This window comes from Pseudoliparis swirei, chromosome 7 (genome assembly GCF_029220125.1).
Source record: "Pseudoliparis swirei isolate HS2019 ecotype Mariana Trench chromosome 7, NWPU_hadal_v1, whole genome shotgun sequence".
Classification (NCBI taxonomy): Eukaryota; Metazoa; Chordata; class Actinopteri; order Perciformes; family Liparidae; genus Pseudoliparis; species Pseudoliparis swirei.
This window is the reverse complement of record NC_079394.1, coordinates 3,335,019-3,345,935: the sequence shown is the minus strand read 5'-3', so window position 1 is coordinate 3,345,935 and position 10,917 is coordinate 3,335,019. Positions and strand designations below refer to the sequence as shown.

The 10,917-nt window shown below is 40.4% G+C and overlaps 1 protein-coding gene across 6 annotated transcripts in view; it reads right to left on the bottom strand.

Moving 5' to 3' along the window:
• Positions 1-546: 546 nt before the first annotated feature.
• The window catches only part of rhobtb4 (Rho related BTB domain containing 4), a 37,839-nt gene continuing 27,468 nt past the window's right edge, over positions 547-10,917 (bottom strand). For all 6 annotated transcript variants that reach the window (XM_056418694.1, XM_056418693.1, XM_056418690.1 and 3 more), the window contains 4 exons: positions 7,371-7,521; positions 7,007-7,095; positions 6,795-6,900; positions 547-5,676 (listed from right to left, as the gene is read on the bottom strand). In XM_056418694.1, the coding sequence (XP_056274669.1) occupies positions 5,498-5,676; positions 6,795-6,900; positions 7,007-7,095; positions 7,371-7,521 (525 nt within the window). In that variant the 3' untranslated portion in view covers positions 547-5,497. The remainder of the gene's footprint in view (positions 5,677-6,794; positions 6,901-7,006; positions 7,096-7,370; positions 7,522-10,917) is intronic.

Genomic DNA, 10,917 nt, shown 5'->3' with positions numbered 1-10,917 from the left:
GAAAATGGTTGAGAATGACAAGTTAAGGACCGAGATAATCTTATTTTCAGTTTCGGCCTTTTATCTTCTTTTGACATTTTATCATGTTAATTGTTAACAGACACATTTTCTACAAATTAGTGTCACCTAAAAGGACAAAATGTATCATTAGATCAATGTTCTGGAAATGGTCTCAGTTCAAATTCACAACAAAGAATAATGATCTGGATAGTTCCACATTTTCAAATGTTTTCTCATGCAGAACTGTCTGTAGTATATATATATATATAATTATAAATATTTGAAAATGTGGAACTATCTATATATATACTACAGACAGTTCTGCATGAGAAAACATTTGAAAATGTGGAACTATCCAGATCAATATTCTTTGTTGTGAATTTGAACTGAGACCATCAGTTAATTACTTAATGATTTAAATCTAGATGACCAACTCTTTATTGAATCGCAAGTTAAAATTAAGTAACATTTAGTGGAACAACTAACTTAGGTATCAGAGTCAATGAATGATTCAGGAGAACACACAATAACAACAAACACATGAGACAAGTTTAAAAGATTTACATTTTTAATAAAATCCATGTCAAACATCAAAATACTGAAATGGCAAAAAAGGAGAAAAAACTACTTCAAATGTTGTACAAATCACAGTGGTTAAAAAAATCTTATACATTTTTAGTTTCAAAACATTTTCGCAAAAAGAGCAAAACATTCTGATTGTGGTATATTTTCTTGAAAGCCCTTAATAGATGGTGAGTGTGGTGGACTCTTTCTTTTGCCTTTTTTGTAATACACAACATAACATGAGCAGTAAATGTTAATAAAACTCATGAGTCAATGGAAACAAACATAACGAAAATATAAAGGATATACGATCCACTTAAAAATGACAGTATAAACCAGGGGCTAATCACACCATGTATTTCTATATCAACACTATCCCCGTCCTGGGCCTCTCCGCCCATTAAATCCCATTTATACACCAAATTAATAAACACTGTAGATACAGTATTGTGAACAGGTTCAATCCAGATTTATAACACTGTACTGTACTTTGGATAACAACTATATTCATTAAAGCGTAATATATATTTACACATATACATATATATATGTACATATATATATACACATATATATGTACATATATATATACATACATATATATTTATATATTTACATATTTATATATATTTACATATATATATATATATATATATTGATATAGTTGTCACAGCAAACATATGCCATTATTCCAACCAGTTCCCCAAACTAGAATAAACTGACTTCATGCATGATTTCAACATAGTACATTGCAGCTAAATAGTGGAAGCAATAGGTTATACTTTTGAATTTGGCTTAGAGAGAAACGGATCACAAGAAAGTGGAAAAGTAATAAGATATTTACATTTTCATTAAGAAAACTGTTAAATATAAAGAAAATATGTATTACAAAAGTTGTATTAGGCTACATAATAGAAAGTGCAGGCATCTGAATGTGTGCAAAAACATTTGTTCAAAACTGCTGGTTTTCTGGGTTTCTTGGTCATTTCTAATTAAAGCAGCTTTAGTATCGAAGATATTACATACTGAACTTGTAAAGCTCCATATCTGTGTTATCATTGGAAGTTCGCACTGTGACCTAAATAGCCAGTAACTAAGATACTGTGCATTAAAGAAAGCTCTCTAATTAAACATATGTGCTCCCCCTAAGATAAATAAGGAGAATGTTACAGTAAAAAGGACGTGTTCAGATAGGACAAGACGAGCCTGATGAAGAACACAACTCTACAGCATAAAGTGACTTTGGCCAGTAGGAGTCAGTGGGGAGAAAATATTGAGCTAAGTTTAAAATGTTGCTTCTCGGCCCCTCCCCCTTTTGACTCCATTTATTTTACCCACAACTCTGAATTCACACCAATGATTATCGAATACTCAAGCTGTCATTAACTGGAAGTTAAAATATCCAAATAAATGTTGTAGCAATATATATTTTAAACATAACATGTTTCATTTATTAAATATGGTCATTTGAGTTTAAAATTCAATTTTGCATACCAAGTGACCCCGATAGGGTCCCGACCCAAAGGTGAAGGAGCACTGCTGTATACAGAAACCTCTCTGAGCTCCAGACACATGTCAATACACACAGGGCTTAACACAAACATTACATTTGGCTTTCAACCATTAAGGACATTCTTGAAAATGAGCATTACAATACTTGATCTTGATTGAAATTTAGCTTTTTATGGATTTTCAATTTAACGCCCAATATCTTAAGTCACAAGAATAAGATTTATTGGAGTAACTACCGTAACAGCATCAACAGATCCTCTGCTTTTTTCTTTTTAAAGCAAATACCGAGGCATTTCATTTAATAATGTTTAATTACTGGTGCTACCTTGAGCTGTGCCGAGCTTACTTCGTAAACGTTGTGCATTAAGCCACAAAGCAGGACGAGAGCTGCTGAGTGGTTCAGAGCTAGACGTTAACCAAGAAGCTGAACAAGTTATGTAATTCAGCTACTCGCTGAGCAAGTTGTGGGAAATTCTGAAGAAGTGGAAATATCATGCTACAATCATCAGGTTTACAAAATGAATGTTATATAAGGAGCAATTCATGCTAAGCACAGAAAGGTATAGTCGTAGATCCAAAAAAAGGAAGAAAGTGCATTCGATATTCTAACAAGTGAGGTCACCATGCAAATTAACCACATTACAAAAGTGGTTGTACTCCTCCAGCACACAGGCCAGCCAGTGCTCATTAAAAAGCTTTGCTTTCTCAAAGTCCGTGACTTTAAAGTTTCCATACAGTAATCAACCTGCTACTCAATTGAATCGCTTCCTCTCAATCACCTGGTGAGTAGAGAGTCCTTCTACATAGAAATAATTACCAGTTTAAAAAAACATACTGATCAAAGCCATAGGTTTTGACCAATCTACTGTTCGAGACTCTAAAAGAAGTTTAATTTAAGTCTGCTTCAAAACAAGCCACAGGCCTTACGATTCTCAACAGGAGTCCCCTCAAGAAGGATAAGGGCTTAGAGTGCATAAAGCAACCAACCAGAGCATTCTAACTGTATCATGTCCACCACTGCAGAACCTGTCTGCAGGTTGGAACTACCATGTGGCTGGTTTTTAGTTTTATCCAACTATAAGGCACACAGACCAAGATAAGAGGCTTAATGGGTCATCAATAAGACAAATGTTAATAGCCATCCCTTCTATGGGGAACCAAAAGGAGGCCATGGATAGCCATCAAAAACTGTCTCCCAACTTTTTCCTCTGTAGGTTTTATTTCTAAATTCCCAAAGCTCTGCACAGGGATGAGTTTGAAATATCCAAAGTAATTCCACATGGTGTAGGTTGCATCTAATGCCGACGGAGGAATCAGCTCAATTCTCACTTGGGTCTCGTGATATCCTGTCTGACTTCTATTTCGGTAGCCGACAATTACTTTAACGCGCCTTCCACTGAGAACGGCAGAACGCACAACGCGTCTCACGCGATCCATCCATCTCCTATTGTTGGATTTAGGTAAAGCTAAGGGGCGCAAAGCCTCAAATAGAATGATGTGCAAATCCCCCACAAGGTCTCGTTTTCACATTCAGTGCTAAAGCTCCAAGAAATTAGCACTCTTAACGAGAAAATCTTATTTGCTCTCATATGCCGTTCCTTTGAGACAACAACGCAAATTTAATCCAAGGGAATATAATTTTCCTGGTTTCCAAGGAGGCAAAACAGATCACACTGTTTTTTTTAATTCAAAAGCAGTTCCAGACATTTCAAAGTTGTAACCACTGTTTGTAAAGGCATAAATCTACACATATTAAAATCAGTGACCTATTTATTACCTTTTACAGACAGAGCAAAATAATTTGAGTTCAACAAATTCGTCACTTGAATACCATCATGAGTATTCTGCCCGTTCATTGCAGGTAAACACGTAACAGCTAGACAGACTCTTAGTGTGTGTCTGTGTGTTCATGTGGACACTCTCATTGTGACTCAAGCACCATTTTCAATTCCATCAGGAGAAATGGAAGGCAACGTCCAGCATTGACAGCCGTATTTTTCTGACAGCACGGACACCACCAGGAGCAGGGGTTCAAATCCCTCATCATACTGCCTACTTATCCCACGAGCCACGTTCTCTTTTTTCCTCAATGCCCTCTTTCCAAAAGAAGCAAGGAAGCAGAAATTGAGAAAGTGAGGAAGAAAGATCAAAATAATCACAGCTTTGGTATCCAGTACAGGTGAAGATCCATCCGTCTGTTTCTAAAAGCACTAAAACGCTGTGCTTCACCTTTCTCATAACACTGTAAGGACTTATACTGATCTTCATAACTGAAACTTGAGTGAAGCAATCACAGGCACAAAAACTAATGTTACTTAGTGTGAAGGTTAGTGCCAGGGCCCTGAGCAGTGCTGCCCCTAGTGGTGTAGGGGTGTAAAGGCAGGCTGGCGGAGGTGCTTTGACGCAACCAAGTGGTCGTGGACGAAGTAACAAGCGCATTTGTTTAATGCCGCATCCATCAGTCCTCAATGGCAGAGGTATCAAGTAAGGCTAGCCCTCTTTAGCCCCATCATTGCTATAGAGTGGTCACTCTGAAAGTCTCTGAGGTGCATCAAGGAGAGCTTGTCTTATGCTTTTTATGCACGTGTGGTGTGCAGGAGAAGGGGGTTGGAAGAGCAGGGGTTGATGATGGACACCAAGGGCCACTTCAGGACTAGACTGGAGGCTAAAAGATCGAGCCTTCTGACTAGACGACACCACCTTGCTAACAATTGGTTGCCCTTTCACCCAAACCTGGGCTCTTGAGCAGTCCCGTCGTTGCAATGGCATCACGGTTCTCGACACGTCCTGGTAGTAGTCAGGTTCCTGGGAATCCAGTGCTGGCTTTAGAGGGGTGGATCTTTTGCACCAGTCTGTGTGCAAACTAACAGTCTACGTAGAGGTGAAGGCAGAGGTGAGCTCCCCGAGAGGAGCTGCAGTGGTCAATGAGAAAGAGTCTTAAGGTCAATGTGAAGGAATGAGACTGAGATAAATAGAGAGCCCTTGCTCCCAGTCCAATCACTCAAAGGCTGGGACACTGGGAGTGCTGGTGCAGGGACAGAGCTCTTGTGTCGGGGACAAGCGGCTGCACAGGCCCTTATAGATCAGGGCATCTGGAGGACTCGAGTCAAAAGCATCAATCAGTCATGCCAACTGCAAACATACACTCGCACATCTATGCACAGAACCTTCAGTTAAGTACACACTTGTCAGAGAAGCATACGACAATGCACTCATGAAGTCCCCCGCAATTATAAAGAGGCACATACATTCCCTCAAACATGCTGACATTCAGGCACAGTAGCACTACTTATCTACTGATGACAGAGGGTTCAATATCGACCTCCACTGTATGAGTCGAGGGTGGGGCCTGGGGAGGGGCATTGATTAGTTATCCTGGATAGACCCAGGTCTGGATGAAGATGCAAATGGTGGAAACCCTCTAGGAAACGTGCGGAGAGGACGAGGGGTGCCTCCAGAAACACCAACCCTGTTTGGTGTGCTGCTTGCGCAAGATCTCCTCCTCACGCTCACGCTCCTTCTGTGAGCGCAGATAGCGGTCCTCCTCTTTCAGGAACCACACAGGAGGCCAGCGCTGCTTCTCAAAGTGCTTCTGGTTGTCTACAGAGAGAGGGACAAAGACATGTACAGAAAAGGGGACTTTTTAAAAAATAGATAGGAAGGATTTCAGGTCTCAATTCAGATACGCACTGAAAAAGAAAGGAACCAAATCAACATCCACAATTATTGGTGCGCATTAAGTGACTGTAAGAATAAAGTCATAAAAAGGTGAAATATAGAAACAATTAACAGTGATGTCAAGGTGTAAGGATAAGGGAATAAGGAGAGGTCACACAAGGTTACCCATAAAACCCATGAGATCAAAGTGATTCTCATTCGAGTCGTAGTTGGGCTTCCCCATGGTCACATTATAACTAACTCTTTATAAAATGTGTGTGAAATGTATTCACGCCTTCATGAAACACAAAGATGGATATTGCAAGTCATATTTCGTTCGCTATGCTCGTGAGAGGCTCATGTGTTTCACTACTATTTATGTATGTTTTAGCTTCCTTGCTTGTTTACCTTTGCATTGAAATTGCGGAAGGTTATGTTTTGATCGCCGTGTATTTGTATGCGTGCGTGCGTGTTATTCGCATAAGTCAAAAAGTATTAAACCGAATCGCATGAATTTTGGTGGGATGATTGGTTAATATCCGGGGACCATTTGATTAGATTTTGGGATCGATCGGATCAAAGGTCAAGGTCATGAAAAGGTCAAACTCTTCTTGAATCGCATGAAATTTGGTGGGATGATTGGTTATTATCCGGGGACCATTTGATTAGATTTTAGGATCGATCGGGTCAAGGTCATGACAAGGTCAAAATCTTATTTTTACCATAGCATGGTCAATTTTTTATCCATTTGTCATGCAACTAATGCCAAAATGTTCATAATTCAATGCCCAATCTTGTGATATGCGAAGGTATGCGCTCTACCGAGTGCCCATTCTAGTTTCCAAATGTTATCTCCCCCACTGAAATCTGATGCTTGCTATGAACAAGTCACAGCGTGCCGTAATTCCTTTGCAGTGTGCTTAACCCAGAACACTTACTTCTTTTCAAACGAGCAGTGCAAAGTAAACTCTGTAAGAGTTGTTCTGAAGGGAAAGCTGCAAGTATGAAAGGGGTTTGGGAGATGCAGACCATCAGGGCCGAGAGAGGCGAGGGGCCCGTACCTGCTGACATGACCTTCATGTCTTTGGGAAACTTGCGGCAGATGCTATTATAATTAGTGCAGATGTGATGAAGACACCAAGCTGATAGTTGCTTGGCATTGTGGAACTGCAAACAAACAAAAACACGCAGAAAGTAGTTAGTGCAGCTGTGAGAGAAGAGGCCTTTAAACATTTCAGGGTGAAATAAAGGAGGAGAAGAAAAAGGGACAGACCTGTGCGAGCTCGAGGTAAGCCAACACTTGTCCGTCAATGTCTCCTCCTTTTGCTGACAACTGGAGAAGCTCATCCACCGCATGCTGCTCTGGGGATGCATACAATGCACACAATAATGTCAATATGACACGTTTCATTGCAACACTGGCATGGGCTGACACATCCCCTAGTTATCTCCTAGTCGTAAATCAGTCTGCAACGAGCATCAACTCACTGCACCTACAATCTGCTGGGTCATTGATGAAAAGGTAGTTTATGCCTGATAAAGTTTAATTAAAACCATATTCTGCAACATATATTCAAATGTAGAAACTCAAGTAGGAGGCTCTCTTTGCAACATTTCTAACTCGACAGGGTCTTTACCTGTGAGGGCGACCAGGCGTGGCAAACACAGACGGTTGGAGAGGATAATAAGTTCAATGGGCTCCAGACCAGGAGAGGGTGTCAGCAGACCGCAGTACAGGAACTCCAACACCCCGCGCATACAGGCTGCGCTGGTGTTGGGAATGGATACCTGGAAAATGGTGCAAGAGAAACAAAACAACAACAAAAAACATGAGTAAAGAAGGGCTGGAAATCAATGGATACAAATATATAGACGTTCATTTTCATGAGAATTTAAAAGACAAAATGATATGTTGGCAAGTATATGCTAAATGAGTGTAAGTGCAAAAGCTAGAAATGGGGTGGGGTGCAAAAAATACAGTAACAATTAAGTGTGGAGTACATTTGGGGCAGAGGACGTGCTGTTCTGGTAGCAGTCTTTTTGATCGAGGCTCAGATGAAAGCGCTGTCTGGGGCCTAGTGATGCGAGCATTATGGCTTAGCGTAACACCCAGAAGCACACACAGGCCCCCCTATCAGACTCTTTTCACAAATGAGACACTCAGACTAACTATGTTCTAAGAGAGTATGCTCTTAATAATGAATTGCAATAATATATGAACAGAGGACATACAGATGTAGGCGTATGTAGGTATGTGACTATTAGTGATGCCTAGACCACTGCAGACATGCACAGCTAGACATGATTGTATTATTAGAGTCAAACAACATCTAGTTTTTGGTGGGGCAAAAGTGCAGAACCAGTCCATCATAAAAATAAAAAAAACACTTGCAACAACCACTAGATGTCGCCCTAGCATCAGACCATCGCTGCAAAAGGCACTGGCCATGCTGCTTTTCAGTGTAGCCCACTGACACGCTTATAACACACAGTTATATACATCAAATAATAACAAGAGCAAGACCTTTTAATGGTCCTATTTTCGGAGAGTCGGACAAACAGCCAACAGAAAGTCAGTGGCAGGTGATGCCGTTTATACACAAGGACCAAAGGAAGGCAGGTGATCATGGAGGTGATGACCTGCCCCCTCCAGGAGCTCTGAGTGTCCCCATCGAGACGCTCTTCCACCCGGCCAATTAGGAAAATGTCAGCTTGGCGCGACCTCTCGTTACGGCACCAAGACTCGGGTGGTCTCCAGAACGTGAAGCCCCAGCTGGGGCCCGGAAATATTAATGAGTGGGCATATCCACAGAATGGAAAAGACCCATCAGCTGTGCTGACATGGTTCTTTCGTCCCCTCGTTCTGCCGTCTTAGAGCTCAATAAAAAGTTTAGCACAAGTTTACTTTATTGTAAACCCATAAAGGACTTTAAGTAGCACGGTTTTAGAACACTTCCTGGAATGTATTGTATTGCATCTTAACTTGCAGACTTAAAATGTTATAAATTTTTGTATAACTGCTACGAAAACTGGATTAAGCCATTTTTGTTTCTCCTTTTTTTATGTGTTATTTAATTATTAATATATAATAGTAGAGGTATCTTCAAGAGCCATTTTCTGTTTCTAACCTCTCCTGAACAATGTGCAAATGTGGTTCCATTGTTCCCGTCTTTTTCTACATGTGTATTTGTGCAAATAAATAAACCTTCTGCTCAGAGAGAAAGCAATGATGAAATCTAATTACACAAAGTAAAAGAAAAAGGGCGTAAATGAGATATATCAGTCTTCGAAGGGCTTAAAACGAAGTGCACATTTAAAGATGTAATGAGTGTAAAATAGTCAAAACTCAAAATAATGTGTGGGTGAGGGAAAAGCAGTGAATCATACAGCCGCCACCACAGATCAGGCACAGAGTTAAAGAGAAAGATTAAGAAACTAGACATCATTCTTCCTCTGCAGTGGAAAAAAGGACATGATTGAGTGTTTAATGTGTATTACTCCACTGGGATGCAGATGGTGGTACACACCAAAGAGCCTAATCCAGGTGTGGACCACCACAACCCACTGAGCAGTGAGATATATAATGAAACAGACACTAAACCTGCCTTTTGTTTCCTAGTGCTTGAATACTACACCATCGATTTTAAATACGACATGCTCATTGTGTAAGGCGTCTACAATGTCGATACAACCAAGTAATAATGCTGATAATGAAAATAAATTAGTTGGAAATAGATATCTTAATACTTTTCTGCACTGAACTAGTCACGTTATCGCAAAACAGCATCGCAGCTGAAATGTGTGAATCTAAAAATACTGAGAAGTGTGATGTGAGCATGTAAATAGAACCGCTGATCACACGCTACTCTCACGGTGGAAGTCTCAGGTTTGATGAATTATGATATCATATATTTATATAATGATCTTCCTAAACCGAAGAGAACAGATGCAATATGATAAAAGATGCTATATTCTGTTCATAAACATAACACATTAACTGTTGTGTCGTAAAATGATGAAAACACACTTGTTTAATTTGATACATTTTGTGGAAATCAATTAGGTTTATTTTGGATATCTCCAAGTATATTACCCTGCATAAAGTAAATGACTCAAAGATGTATCTTCTCAATTATAGATTCTTTACTTATATTTAGTAAATCTCCGTTCCCACATCTCTTAATATTCTCACCAGTCTGGATTCTCTTTTCGAGTCACTGAACAGAACTGGACCGTCTGCTGTGTCACAGTTGTGGTTTTTGTTGAAGCTGTTGCTCTAAATCAGGGGTCGGGAACCTATGGCTCGCGAGCCATATATGGCTCTTCCGATGATGGCATATGTCTCCCAGACAATTTTGAGTTGAGAAAAAAAAAATCTCCACCCGCCACCCTGTAATTTTCTCTATCGTGCCAGATTACCCTTTACCCCCCCCCCCCCCCCTAGCATCATGCAGCACCAGAAGTCGCATTAAAATGATACGTTAAAAGTACTATATATGGCTCTCAACGAAATATATTTGGAAATATTTGGCTTTTATGGCTCTCCCAGTCAAAAAGGTTCCTGACCCCTGCTCTAAATGCTCTGCTTCTACAAAGGACCAGTGTTTTAGGAAGCATTTCTACTCACAACTACCGACACTACTTTTCAAAATAGCCTTTATCCGTTAAGACGAGTGCCTCAAGGTGAACACGATATGTTGCGAGTCGATGTCATAGAAATTCTGTAAATGCAATCTGTGCATTAGCAACACTTCATATCTTTGCCCGTTAAGGAGGACATACATCATTTAGGACAGCGGACAATCTGGCAATGGGCAGCTAGCCAATGTATTGGATTTAATACCCACATAAAAATGCAGATACATTTACATGCAAAATGTACTGAATACACTCATCAACACAAGTGCCGACAGTTTCATTGTGCAGTCGGCCTTTGACTCTTTGTCTCCGGCACACCTGCCTTCTATGCTGTGCCAGCTCGTTTCCATAAACAATGCCACAATAGCCACAACATGAACCATTTAGAGTAACCATAGACACCGGCAGCCCATCGGCACCGAACACTGTGCCCCCTCAGTGACGCTGGTGTCCTGTGCTCACCACCGTTCACAATTGCCGCAATGGATCGTTTCACACCCACTCACATGGTGTGTTCTGGAATAAAATCCAGGCCATCCGCGTGGA